This window comes from Dermacentor andersoni, chromosome 1 (genome assembly GCF_023375885.2).
Source record: "Dermacentor andersoni chromosome 1, qqDerAnde1_hic_scaffold, whole genome shotgun sequence".
NCBI classification, from domain to species: domain Eukaryota; kingdom Metazoa; phylum Arthropoda; class Arachnida; order Ixodida; family Ixodidae; genus Dermacentor; species Dermacentor andersoni.
The window spans coordinates 153,897,006-153,911,383 of NC_092814.1; the positions used below are offsets into that span (position 1 = coordinate 153,897,006).

Below are 14,378 nucleotides of genomic sequence, written 5' to 3' on the forward strand. Positions count from 1 at the left end.
GGGAAAGCGAAAGTGACGAGACCGTTGTTCTGTGCTCCGATATGTGGGTAAGCAGTGCAGGATGCGCAGCGGGGCCAGGTCGCGGTTCCGAGAGGCCTTGAACGCGTTTATACGCATGGCGGCGGCCAACCTCCGGATGAGCCGCTGCGACCGCGTCGTCGGGTCACTCTCGTGGCTTGCCGTCTCGACCCCTAACGACACAGCAACGCGACGCATCAGCGCAATCAAGGCGAATGCGGAAAATTGGTTCGCGTGTTTACTTACCCTGGCGCAATTCATTGACGTCAGACTGCAACGGCAAAAGTGCCCTGTGGATCACACGCGTGACCATTAGTTTCATATTATTTCTCGATAGGCTAGGACGAGCTTTAATTATAAGTACCAATGGATGTATTCCGATTCAAATCGATTCCAGTTACACAAACATTAACTTCATCAACCGCCAAACAGTGCTCAATGATTTCTTTTCAAGCTTTACTGTCGCGGTCCCATGGTAATGGCTTATCAGTCGCACTTTAATAGATGCGGTTCGCACCTGTTCTGCGTCTCTTAAGGGTGGAAACTTGATCCTTGAGTATGGGACGAAAAGGGGAAGAAGTATATTAGATATTAAATAAATAAACTGAAATGGTATACGCGCCTCTGATCGCCTTCCGCGCGACGCAACTGAATTGAAGCGTCACGCACAATAGGTGAGCCCTCCTGTCTTCTGTAGAACACGCAGCTGGCTCTCGTTGTTGATTGGCTCACACGAGCTCTAGGCTACGCTGCACTGCACGGAGTAGGTGAGACGTTACAGCCGTTGCAGTTGCAGTGATTGATTAGTGCCGTCTTACAATGCTGAGATGAAACTCGCACGATCTTTCATTTCCTGTCATCAAATTTAAGCGCCACCTCAACATGGTCAATAGTGGGCTGCTGATCATGGCTTATTTCCTTCTTTTATCGACAACCACACTCACGCGCCAGTGCGTGTGTACGCGACCATACGCGTCTGCGGCGGATGCTGGGTGGTAGAAGCGCGGACATGGATATCAAATAACTGTGCCTATTTTCCCCCTACAGCAATTACTGTAGAGGAAAAGAGGCACACAATGTATCGTTCTACTAAAATCAACTAAACTTACCCGCTTAGCTTCCCTGGACTCCTCACAGTCGATCTTCAATTATGATGGAAATTATTCCCGTTCGTATTTCCCTCATCCGTGATTGGATTGCGCTAAGTAGCAATATATCGCACAAAAAACATTGTATCGTTTGACGAAAACCAAATCAATCAAACTTACCCCGCTTAGCTTAACCGGGCTCTTCAGAGTCTATTTTCAATTCTGATACGAAGTATTCCCGTTTGCGTTTTTCTCATCTCCCATTGGATTGAGCTTTGTAGCAATATATCGCTCCACGCAGTGTCGGACCACGAAAACCGGAATCCATCTAGAAAACATATTTTTTTCTTTAACGTGCATCATTGACGTGACACTAATTCTTAAGCTTAGCTTCTACCACAGGTTCCTTGTTGCAGGTGAACTTGAGCTATGTAAAAAGCACGTTCGCGCGTAATTAGCAATGCTTCATCTTCACAGTTGCTGCATTGATGTCCAGTGGATATGCTGTGTACATCCACAACCAGGACATGGATATAGGATGTCTTGAATATGTCCCTCCCACGACCGTTTGCTCGCACTTTCCGTATCCTGCGGACATCCCTTGCAAGTTCGCGAGGGACATCATGGGGACATGCTGCGCACATTTCACGAACATGTCAGGGCCTTTTGCGCAGTCTTTGCTATAATGAATATCGATCACGTTCGCAGCGCACGTTGAGTGACACGTGTAAAGGGCAGAGCGCTCGCTCAGCAAGAACTGATAAACTGCGTGCACACTACACGAGCACGCGGAAGTGCAGTGTACTCCTCATTCTTCTAGACCATCTGAAAGGCACAATTAAGTGGCATATTGAACTAATTGAAGCTATCAAAATAAATGGCCTCAGAAAATTCACAAGACACGCATGAGACGCAGAAATGATAGCATGAAATTGTAACTCGAGCACACGATAAAAACATAATTCTCTTACGAAGAAACTCAAAAACAAAGCTTTTTGGAGGACAATTCGTCATATACAAGCTTGAAAAAGGTCCGTACGCTGTATGTCCTCGGGACGTGCATGGTCGGACATTTAAAAACAGAGGTCCGACGGATGTCCTATTTGTTTCCGAAACGGTGCACGGACATTCGGACATGATTTGGATGTCTATCGAATTGCCGCCAGGCTCTGCCTCTAAGCCCCTGCGTAACGTCCGCACATAACGGACGCGAGGCCATTGGACACAGCCTGCGACCCAGACGCCCGTGTCGCCTCGGAGGAATCACTTAGGCCCATCAGTAACCGCGGGCTCATGCGACAGCAGCTAACCCCGCTGCTCAAGCCGTGCATCGGCTGTATGACTGTACGAGAAACGAGCGAAGGTTGTTGTTACGGAACCACCTTTACTACAGCTGTTACAAGCGGCCACATGGAAATGAATGCTTGGTTTGCTGCTTTCTCACGTGAAACATTAGCGTTCTGTAATCTCTGAAAAATTAATATCAATTCGCCTCATTGTAATTTTGACTTATTTGCTATTAGTTTTGCTGGTCGTTCCAGCGCGCAGCCGAAAGTGCCCGCTTTCAAAAGGGTGTGGCGGGAGGGGGCGACTCACGTACTCCCCTCCTTCCCACTTTTGACAGTGGGAGAGAAAGTTCCGCCCCCCCCCCCCTTTCTCCCCTCCACTTCCGATAGGTAAGCCCCGTACCCTTTTCCTATGTTTTCACTGTTCTGTCCCGTGCGTTTCTCTCTCTCTCTCTCTCTGGGTTGTGCTAGGGACCCTAGTTGTGCTCTTTCGTCTCTGGGTTGTGCACTTGTGTCGCGCGCGCGCTTCGCCTTGTCAACTACGGCCCCAGTTACAGTGTACTAGAATAGGGGATTCTGCGACACTGTACCCCAGTCAGTCAAGCGAAGCTGTCGAGCAGGGCTATGGCTTGACCACGACCTTGGGCCTGACTATGGTCTCCAGAATAGTCGGAGTAATCCAATCCAAGTTTTAGCTGAATCCAAACGTATTCTGTGTGTGGACGAGATTCTACATTTGTTGCGGCGGTAAAACGTGGTGAAACGTGCTCATATACTGTCATACTGTGCTTGTCCATGCTGCCTGTCGTAGTTAGCCGAGTTTGGTAACCGATTGTATGGCCGTGTACAACATGACAAGGTGACCAAAGCTAACCGCTAGCGGGCCAGACGGTAGCCGTCGGCTGCTTTACGCGAGCACTCATGGGTGTCCACGGCCTTAGTTCATTTTTCACTCTTAATCCTGACCTGTCGGAATGGAGGAATTTGCACTCCACAAAGTTAGTGGTTGACGGAAACAATCTCATCTACATGATCTACTTTACGTCAAACCTCGAATGTGTCTACGGTGGCGACTATGATGGGTGAGGACACTTGCTTATTTGACCACTGCGATTGTGGTTTTTTAGTTACCCTAGGGGGGGGGGGGGGGAATTTATTCGCTTGCTCACGCTAGTGACGTGACTCGCCGATCCTTTTTTTTTTTTTCCGCGCACAACAGCAGCATAGCTTGTTGAGTAGTCTTGCTGTCCAAATAGCACTTGTTATGTGTTAAGTATGTATGTACAGTCCAAAGCTTTACGACAGGAAACACAGGAGTGCGTGCCGCACAGTACAAGCAGAATGCTCTAGCGAGAGGACGAGCCTCCGCTGGAAGCTCAGTCAACCTCGGCTGAGGTTGACAGCCTCCAGTAGAGGCTCGACCTCAGTGGGTCCGAGCCTTTATTATCGGTATGCCCAGGGAATTGCAGCTGCTCAGCTGAGCCGCCTGCAAGTTTACAATAGTTCGCACCAGCGACACTTCCATGCTTCTGCCCTGCGTAATCGTGAATGCTGCCCTCTTAGCAGCAACTTAGTTTATTGTCAGTAGTTTCGCATTTTATCTACAAAGCCTACATAATGTGAGCGAATAACCACAGGGTCGGTGCCCGAATAGACAAGCTGGGCAAGGAGTGCAACCATCGGCAACAGAAAATGGAAGAACTTAGCTACAGAGAAGTGAAGTTGGCATAAAAAGGAGCCGAGTGTGGAGAAAGAAGTGAGCAAAATGAGTGAGCAAAGAGCAAAGAAGTGAGTGTCGAGCATTGAGCTAAGTGCATCCAATAATGACCACTCCCACCTGAGGACGTCTGTCCCTATCGCATCACCTGACTTATACCCTCTCAAGATGAAGGCTGCCCCTGACAAGCAGACCAACGTATGCTGTGGCAGCAGATACCTTTGAACACTGTACCTTTACCAAATAGTAAACTAAGCACCCCTAGGGTGCTCAGTTGTTAATGCATGTGACCCATGCTAAAGCCACAGGGCGTGTGCTCAGGAGGTGGCCTACCGATAAATCAAGAAGGGATGCCCACCCGATGTATAAGTGACAAAATGGGAAGAAACTTCAACAACGATACATGTTGTCAGCTGTACATGCACTTCTGAGGTCAGCCCGACCATTCAGCATCTCGTCTGTGACTGCAGTGGCCTGCAGAGAAAAAGGATTGAGCGCTTGCATCCCCGACTCACTTTCCTTAGAGTGGGTCATTCTCAGGAACGATGTGCATGCCAGACAGGTGCCAATTTCCTTGTGGGAGTTAGCGTGTTTGGCTGGGACTGACTTTGAGATTGAAAGTGCTTTTCTTTTGTGTGTGTGTGTGTGTGTGTGTGTGTGTGTGTGTGTGTGCACGCGCTTCTTTTACCCATATTCCACACCAAGGCCATAGTGCCATTTTTCTCTATAAAAGAAATCAGCATGCTTCCAGAGAACCAAGATAATGTGCTGTAAGTAACTAGTAAGGAGAAATGCAGATTTGGCCATCTGTAGAGTTTGAGCCAAGAAACCAATAATACATGCTCACCTAACCCCTACTACCTAAAAAGATAAAGCTTGCAGCGCCCACCTTCAACCTTAGTCATAATCCTGTATAAACAACGCCTGTCTGCTTGTTACTACAGCCTCAGTTCAGTGTGTCAAGTTGAGCATCCCATGTATTGACACCTGTCAAGAAGCGGCTCAAGTGAACAGCAGGGATTGTACTAGGCGCAATGCAGCATCTTGTGTACATAGTAATTGCATTACTACATAAATTAAGATTGTATTTGAAATTTGTTGAAAACTCTAAAAATTATTTTATAGAGAGTTGGTTGCAAATGATGATACAGCCTTGATGAGAAAGAATTAGAGGAACAGGGATGCTTGGTTTTTCTGCATTCCTGGGCTTTTATCGGGCATTGGTGAAATTATGTTTGTCTGTGAACATATAACATTGAAATGTGATAGTTCCCTGTTCTTCCTCTGTCTTTGGTTACCACAGTGATATAAGTAAGGCAGAAGGAGGTCACGCAATTTGGTGAACCATACACTGTGCTGTTTATCTCTGGATTACATGAGGGAAAGTTATCACCCTTTATCATATTTGCTCTTTGTTCTGACCAGGCATCTACCACTCTGCTTAGAATAATTCTCTCTAGAATCCATGCACCTTGGTCAAAATTGCCACTTACTTGAAACAGAGGGATCATTCAAGTAGAGTTACTTCATTATAATGAGGGTAACCTTTTTTTTAATTTATTCACAAATCCTCCAGTTTGCTTACAGAAAACCAGAAGGGTCAGGACCAAAGGCGCTAGCATGCGCCTGACTGAGGCCCTGACCCCTGTACAATCTGCGCCCCAGCGAAGCAATCAGGACAGCGTAAGAATGAGGAGAAAAGGAAAAAAGAAGGCGGGGGGATTTGAACAAGGAATTCATGAGGAAAGATCGAGAAAAAAATTATACACTGCATGCTAAGAAAAACAAGCACACAATGTGCAACCAAAAAACAGCATGAACAACACAGTTTGAGCAAACAATAAAAAACATAGTGAACCATATTTGTAATACTGCTATCTCAGTTCTTAAAGTCACGATTTGTGTGTAAATTCTGAATTATTTACCTATAGGAAAAATTGATTCCTTCAAATACTGCAGGATATCAGAAAAAAGTTTTCAGTGTTGTACCGCATTAATTTAGATACTGCAACACCTAAATAATGTAGTGCCCACACTTAACTAGTGGCTGTTACAATAAACTCGCTCTGCTATTTGCCAGCAGTACCACAAGCCCTGACATGATACTGAGGCAAAGCCCAAGCCACTTAAGCAATACCTAATGAGACTTCCATGTGGCATAAAATTAAGGGAGTTGCTTTGCACGCAGCTTTGTGTCACTGATGTATGGCTTGTGCAGTTGCCCTGCTTGTACCTGCAATTGCATCCTGAGTCACAGCACAGTAGGCTTTCACATTGTGCTTCCCTAGTGGCAAGTTTAATCCATGACAGTAGTGAAATGTAAAGGAACACCATCATGCACAAAAACAATAGTCATACCTTCATAATATAAGAAACTAAGGCTCTGTCACAAGTCAGCACTGTCACGATTCATGTGCTTTCGACCATATCTGGTGTTCTTTTTTATTGCCTTAATAGATTTTGCAGTGTGAAAAATTATGTGCTTACTGCACCACTTTTGTTGCTCATTGACATGCAAGTGAGGTTTGTTTGTTTGCAAAGAGTGCTTCACTTCTTGTTTGGTTGCTCTGCAGTACTTATTGCCATCTGGGGTATATGAAACATACATGCCTCCCAACTCCTCAGAGTTTTCCATAAAGTTTAGGATTGTGGGCTCTATCTACAATTTTACAAATTTTGAGTCCTGTTTTACAAAAGTAAGTTCCGCTCCTGAAAAATTTTTAAAGGTACTGAAAGTACTGAAATATCGGGCAGCACAAGATTGCAAAGAAAAAAAAAAGACCCAAGCAAGAAAGAAATTGATGGCACTTGTGCCACCCTCTTCTGGCAGTGCAAGGCACCGCATGCCATCTTGCTTTGACCAAATTTATTTTTGTAGTTCCTACAGCAGGTTAAATGGGCAAGAGCAAAGTAGCTGAAAAAGAATTTAATTGGGCGGTTTTACGTGCCAAACCATGATTATTAGACATGCCTTAGGGGGCGATCCTGAATTAATTTTGACCACCTGGAGCTCTTTTATGTGCACATAAGCATTTTTGCATTTCGCCCCCATCAGAATTCAGTCTCCGCATCCGGCATTGAACACATCCTTGTACCATAGCCACTGGGCTATCACAGTGGGTGTCGCAGAGTTACTCTGATCTAAAGACACTTTGTTGCTTATCAGTCTCTGCTGCTCCATGTTTGCTGCTGCTTGTCTGCTGTATTTGAGAGTAGATTGTTGCTAATAAAGCATGTGTGTATTCCACTAAAGGTGTGTACTCGGTGCAAATTTCTAAGAAATATGTGCTATACCCTCCTCCTTGTGTCCGCAGGATTTTTACAAATTTTAAAGCTCACAGGTTGGCAGGTATGCATATAGAGTTAATGCTGTCATTGATGTCTCACTCTGTAATGACTGTAGTAATAATATGCCATAATGACCCGTTTCAGCCATTTGCTTAATTTTGCAGGCGAAGAGACCTGAACAAAGGTTCTTTTAAAGGCTTGGATAACTCTGAGTGCTTTATATCTACTGGCAGCAGCTGGTGTTGCTTGCCTCACAGTATTCTTATCCATGGTCCATGTTTGAGTACAATAACTAAATGTGCATTTGCTTTTTTGTCCCCTAGGTATGCAACAGCGATACGCAATTATTTTGCTGTGTTCAAGGCATGCGGCATTGAGCTCATTCTTGTGTTTGACGGTGGACATGATGTGTCGAACCGCAAGCTCAAGACAACCCAGCGTCGCCTCCAGGAACGCTTGGCCACTGCCAAGGCCATTGCCAAGACCGGAGCTCCCAACTTAAAGATTCTTCCCATACTTGCTCATGAAGTAAGTTGTGCTGTCCAGTCATTGGGACTGCAATTTGAATCGGTGAAAGCTAAGTATAGAATAAAAATTGAAGATATTAAATTTATGTCAGTGTTTTTGTAGTTAATTACACATAATAAAATTTGTCCAATTACAAAGTCAGGACTATGTGCATTTAAAGACATGAATTGGTGTGGTAAATCAGCCTTCTCTTTTACAAATGATTGTATAGTAGTCCCTGATTTAAGTAACACCATAGTCATTTAATGCTTTTCTACTGGTCTCGAAACTTCAGGCCAAGTTTGCTATAGAGACAGCAGCTGCCACTAGGGGCACCATTGCAGATGAGGAAACAACGATCACTGGAGTTGTCGGCTTGCTTTGGTGGTTTAGAATAATTTAGATGGGCTTGGGGCCCAATTGCACTAGGTTAATGTGACGCTGATTTTGATCTGCCGACTTCTTGCTATAGCTGTGGTGTGCCAATAGCGATGTCGGCAGGAGTGAAGTCATCGGCAAACAAGTCAAATGATTTTGTGGCTAGACTACAATACAACGGCCACCCACGCTGACATGGCTGCTGTAGAGTTTCCGCTGGAGATTCCTTCATGTGCTGCTCTTTCTTTCCTTTCTTTCTCTTCCTTTTTTTCCCCCTTCTTTCTTTTTTACTCGTTCTCAAGACATTTAGCATACATATTTGTGGCAAGGGGTGGTTAGATCGTGCTCTGCATTTTTTCACACCGGCACGTACGGCCACAGCTAGTTGTTCACCTCAAGCACCATGTAAACCACACAGTACTGATGCGACATAATGACAAAATATTGCACAATCACAATATAACGATTTGCGAATATGAGCACCCTCACATCACCCTAGCTGAGACGAGCTGCATTATTTGAGCGACCGGCAGCTTTAGGGGCCCCTTAGAAAACGACTGGGAGATGGGGGGCTGTTATGTATAACTGCTTATTGCTTTTTTTTAGAACTCTTAATCATGCATGCAGTTTGCTCAATGCAGTGTTGTCAAAGGAAACCCTGTGGGTACAGTGCTCAGTTAGAGAGCATGTAGCTTTCTTTGAAAACATCAAAGCCTGTTATACTCACATAACTGAGCCAGGCACACTGCACTATTGGGAGCTGTTACTTGTTGCATAAGAGGCAGACGAATGTATCAGCATAAAAATATTACAAGCTTCTTTATAGGTCTTGGACAATACATACAGTACTACCACTATATGTAGTCTTATTTCGTTGGTGGAAGCGCAGGCGAGTGCAACTGGCTGCCTTTGATCGAGAACGGTGATGTACCGAAGTTGACTCTGTGCCATGTCCTCACTACCCGCTTCTTGTGTGTGCACCATATAACACTTAAAATTGCTCAGACAAAGCAGTTTCCTTTGTCTTAATTACTTAAATTTTAGTTCAGGTCCCTCGGTAGTGGGTGCACGAACTCATTTGCTGAGCTAGGCCCAACATTTGCTGAACAAGATCAACACAGCCTCAAACCCGATTTTAATGACTGGCAAGGGCTGACAGTCATGCATTTCAACTTCGGAAGCACATTTCAACTCACTTTAAGAGCGTAAAACTGTAGGGTATCTCAGCTAATGTTAGCCAAGTTGCAAAAGTAAAGAAAAGCGGTCTGATGACCGAGCACCATAGGTCTCATAATTGTATGTTGCAGTGTGCTTTTCTTTTACTCTTTTCTTTCTATTTAATAGCTTGGCTAACAATAGCTACGACACTCAATATATATATACAAGGACAGGTGCAGCAGCAGTCACACTGTCTGTGTGATGTTTTCTCTCAGATATTGATTTTACGAAGGTTGGAAGCTCATTTTGCCCGCCACTCTGTAGCCGGAATGACATTGTTGACACAACAGGTCTTCAACATTGTTTTTCAAGCTCCTGAGGACCAGGCGAGCTTCTCTGCACATGCTAAAAGGCAGAAAGAGCACATGAAGCCACTACAAAAATCACACAAACACACCAGCCAGCTGCTGTGCCGCTTATGGAGTGCCCCCTCATCATGCCCCCTCTGAAACGGTGGTGCCACTGCACAGTCACTGTTGGCAGTGTCTGAAGCTCTCCCTAGCATGATGGAGTAGTTTTGTGACTAGTAAAAAAAATGTATCAAAAGACTCTAGTAACACTTAGTGCTTCAATCCTCCTCCTGTTCAGGGAGTTTTCTTCTTCTTTTTCTTCTTCTTCTGGCCCAAGTGGACTTATTTCACAACCTTTACATTTCTGAGGAAATAGCTACTGGCTTTGACTGAAAACTTTACATTGTCAGGAACCATATTTTTCAAGGATTCTTTTATTTTACATTTTTTCCCTCAACGTTAGCTCACGTGCCATTATTGCTGGTATGAGCCCCTTAGATAATGGTAAGAAGGAAAAAAATTAAGATGCTGTATAGACTCATGTAAGGGCTGTAACCTCAACTTGGCAACCTAAAATTTGGAGAGAAAAAAAGATCGACAGAAAAGCAATTGCGTTTGGCACCCCAATGCTGTGTGTTGTGTACTTCTGCATGCTGCTACTAGATGGTGAGAGCTATGCATTGAAATCTGATGCAGTGTTACATCTGGAGTGTGCACAAGTTGCTGGCTGCGCCAGCACCATTTTGACCAAAAGGTTCGGTCCTGTGTAAGCGCCGCACCTAATCAAAATTGTGAAAAAGAAAGTGTGGATCTTACACAAGTTTATACAATAGGTACAATATGTAGCATCCGGTGCTGTTTTCATTTGAGGAATTGTTAAGCAATTTAATTGAGTGCTATTACGAAATATATAGCATTAGAAACTGGTACTGTTGCTATGTTGCTGTCCTGCTTGCATTGACATAATTTTTTTTTAATTTACCTGCAGGTGTTCAAGGATGTTGTGCGAGAACTTGGCATCCCAGTCTTTCAGTGCAGCTTTGAGGCTGATGAGGAAATCGCTGCCATTGCTAACCATTATGAGTGTCCAGTGGCCAGCCAGGACAGTGACTTTTATATATTCAACCTTACTGGTGGCTTTATTCGGCTCGACTCAATCTCTACAACACTGCAGACAGTGACTGTGGAAAATGGTCAAAGTATGAATGCTTTGTCCTGCAGGTGGTATCATGTAGACAACTTATTGGGCCATTTTCCAGGCTTTGATAAGTCTATGCTTCCATTGTTTGCTACATTGATGGGAAATGACTTTGTGAATGGTGTAATGTTTGAAGGCTTCTTCAACAGCATCAAACTTCCTCGACTCAGGAGTAAAAAATTAAAGATCAGTAAGCAGCATACTAAGATGGTTGGCCTCCTCTACTGGTTGAGCACAACAAGTTCTGATCTCGCGTTATCCCAGATAATGCAGACACTAAAGACAGCAAGGCGGGAGTTCACTGCCAAAGTAATTTTGGACACCATGTCTCGGTATGAAGTATGCACTTCACCATTTGTTGACAAGTTGAAAGATGGAACCAAAATGGTTCTTACGGATGCAGCAGACGGCACTTTCCCAGAATGGTTTTCAGAACTGTACTTCAGTGGAATTCTTAACCCATACCTCATCAATATTGCAGCCGTGCACAAGGTGTTTCATTTGACACAGATTGATTGTTTTGAGTTGGAAAGTAGTTATGCATGCTCACTGCCCCTGCGCCAAGTCCTTTATGGCCTAGTATTGAGCGTGAATTCGAAGTCCAAGGATTTGGCATCAGTAGAAGAATTTGACAGAGAAGGACGGAACATCACTCGTCGCTTTGTTGAACCCATCCTAAGTGCAGCTGGTTATGGGGAGCTTCCACGGTTGAAAGAAATTCCTGCTTTGACAGACCAGAGACGTAAGGATTTATTTTTTCGCATATTTGGTGTTGAAAGCATACAAGATCAGTGTCCAGAATCACTACATGGTCTCTTCACAGTTATCTGCTTCTGGCTGAAAAATTCAAAATTAAAAGTTAGTGAAAACCTTTTTCGCTCATTTCTTTTGGGCATTGTGCTATTGAAGCTTCTGCCAAGGACGAAGTTGTCATCTCGAAAGACTTCGGAGAAGCTCAAGTTCCTCAGGAATGGCTGTACAGTTCGAAGCCGTGAAGGCATAGGGGACATTCTACCTGGTGTGGAAGAGCAGCTGAGTCAGGACATCCTATGTTGCGTGAACAAAAACTTTTCAAAATTCTTCATTCGTCCCACTCACAACCACGCTAAGCGCTTTGACTTTGAACTGGTGTATTTGGTCAGTCAACTGCAGACGTGCCTTTTGTTTGCAAGGTTTCTTAACAGGCTGTTGCTTGAACCATGCAAAAATGTTGAGTTTCACAAAACTCTGAATGGCACTTTTCTTTACAACTTCACAAAGGAGCTGGATAATAGAGTAAACCCAGATCTTTTTATTGCTGAATATTTGGGACGAGGAACTGTGCTTGAGACAGAGTTTTCTTCCTTCTACAAGAAGATTCGTGGCCTTTTGCCAGAAGACAGTTTCAGTGCAGGAGCGGCTGCAGGTGGAAAGAAGAAAAGGAAAAAGAGGGAGAAGGCCGAGAGTTGTGATGTGACGGAACAGCAAGATGATTCATTTGGATTGCTGTCAAACCGCTTCGAAGGGCTTTTGAGGGAAGGATTATGATTGACTGTGTGTGTGCTATGCATTAGCTTCATTATGCATCCAAACTTCACGTGGAATGCTTTTATCTATTTCACCTTGTGTACATTTGTATGTATGTTCAAAGGCATCCCTGCCATGTTGAATCATCTTGTGACACCTTTTATATTTTAATAAATATAGGTGCTGAAAAAGATGTTTCATGTTCAGTGCATAGTCAATAAAAGGTGTTTTATTGCTACTACATCATAGTGGGTGCGTTGGATGTTTTGTATGCACGTCATATAAAAGTGTTTCTTGGAGGAGCTTGTGTTGATGGTTCACCATAGTTATGCTCATTAGCCATTATGTTTAGCTTTCTCATGACTTCATCTCAATGGCTTGCTTGCTTCCACAGAGCTGGACTGTGGCCTGCTTATGCAGTGGTGCAAAATGATCTTGCATTTAAAAAGTGTCATTAATTTGCCTTATATTGTAACTTGCATTTTTATTTAACAACTTAAAATATTGCACTTACTGTTGCTTTGTTCGCACTGAGATTTCACAACAAGGTCACATTGTTTTAATCCTCATCATTCGGTGTAACACTTACCATTCCCCCTTGCCAAGGTTATTCAGAAAAAAAAAATAAAAGCATCATCGTGCAAGCAGCCTTCTACACCTAAAAAAACTGAATAGCGGGTGCAGCAGGGTCATTTCACAGGCTAAACAGTGCCGTTCATATCATGTTTCAATAAAGTACTGTTGTTTGAACAGCAGAATTTTCTGGTCAAGTATGATCATATTCGACAAAAATTACCTACGAATATGAAGTTTTCATGTTATTTCTAAACAAAGTGAAATATAATGGTTGTGTTAAGTTCATTTGGTATAGAAAATAAGGAGGATTATTTACATTAATTTTACATCTAATGCCATTGCAACTAGTCTGGTGAGGAACATCTGAAAGGTGATTGTATCTGGCACACCATAGTAATCATTGTAATTAAACACTGGAACCGCCTGTCACCCTATGTTGAAGCAAAATGTAATACTGCAACATGGCACACAGTTTTAACCCTTTGTATCCCAGCAGCAATGTGTGCTGCTGTAATCGCTGTACCACAGCTCTTGTGTGCTGGTTGGAGCTATGTTATCTCAATGTGAACAAACTTGCTGCATTGGTGCTCCTATATAGCCTACTTGGATGGCAGAACCTATATACGGGTCGTGAAATGTGGGAAAGAAATGGCATCTGCCAGGAAGCATGCTCCCGGAATGTTGATGATTTTACTCTATCTTTTAATTTCATCAATGTTTCAGTTTACTGTGCCCACTTTGAGAAAGTAATGTTCGAGGGTGTCTGCACTGCATTAATGAGTAAAGACATCAGCAGTTTTTTGTACACTACTGAATGAAAAAGCATCCACATGTGTTGCCACTAGGAAGCTCAGCTTGCCTCCTGCATTAGCTAAACTCACCTTTGTAATGTAGCGTCACCTGTAACATAAAGTAACAAAATCAGAAATGCTTGAAGTCCGACGAATATGGGTCCTCTAATTAGCGTTCAGAGAATCCAGTCCTCTAGTATTATTCCAGTGGTATGACAATAGCGTTCTGGTGGTTGTCCTACACGCACACACCACAAAACCAGTCTGAGAGTGTAGTCGTGATCAAAGAACCAAAAACAAGGAGTTCGTTTGTTCGTGTGCCTCATTAGCCGCCTAAGACAAGGTCTGCAACAATGGTATTTATGGGTTAGGCCGGATGAACCAACTCTCTTCCTTTTACAGTAACAGCTTGAAGAGGGTCGCATAGAAGACAATAGCCGATTTCTGTTGTCAGCATCATCATCTGGCTAATTAAAGTCCACTGCAGGTCAAACGACACTCCCAGCAATCTCTGATT

At 43.8% G+C, this 14,378-nt stretch overlaps 1 protein-coding gene across 1 annotated transcript; it reads left to right on the plus strand.

The window, feature by feature from the left end:
* Positions 1–3,082: 3,082 nt before the first annotated feature.
* On the plus strand, positions 3,083–12,796 carry ast (single-strand DNA endonuclease protein asteroid). The gene is made up of 3 exons (XM_050194379.2): positions 3,083–3,474; positions 7,721–7,925; positions 10,779–12,796. Exons 1-3 carry the CDS (start codon positions 3,314–3,316, stop codon positions 12,513–12,515), a joined length of 2,103 nt encoding a protein of 700 aa, XP_050050336.1. The 5' UTR covers positions 3,083–3,313; the 3' UTR covers positions 12,516–12,796.
* Positions 12,797–14,378: the final 1,582 nt, after the last annotated feature.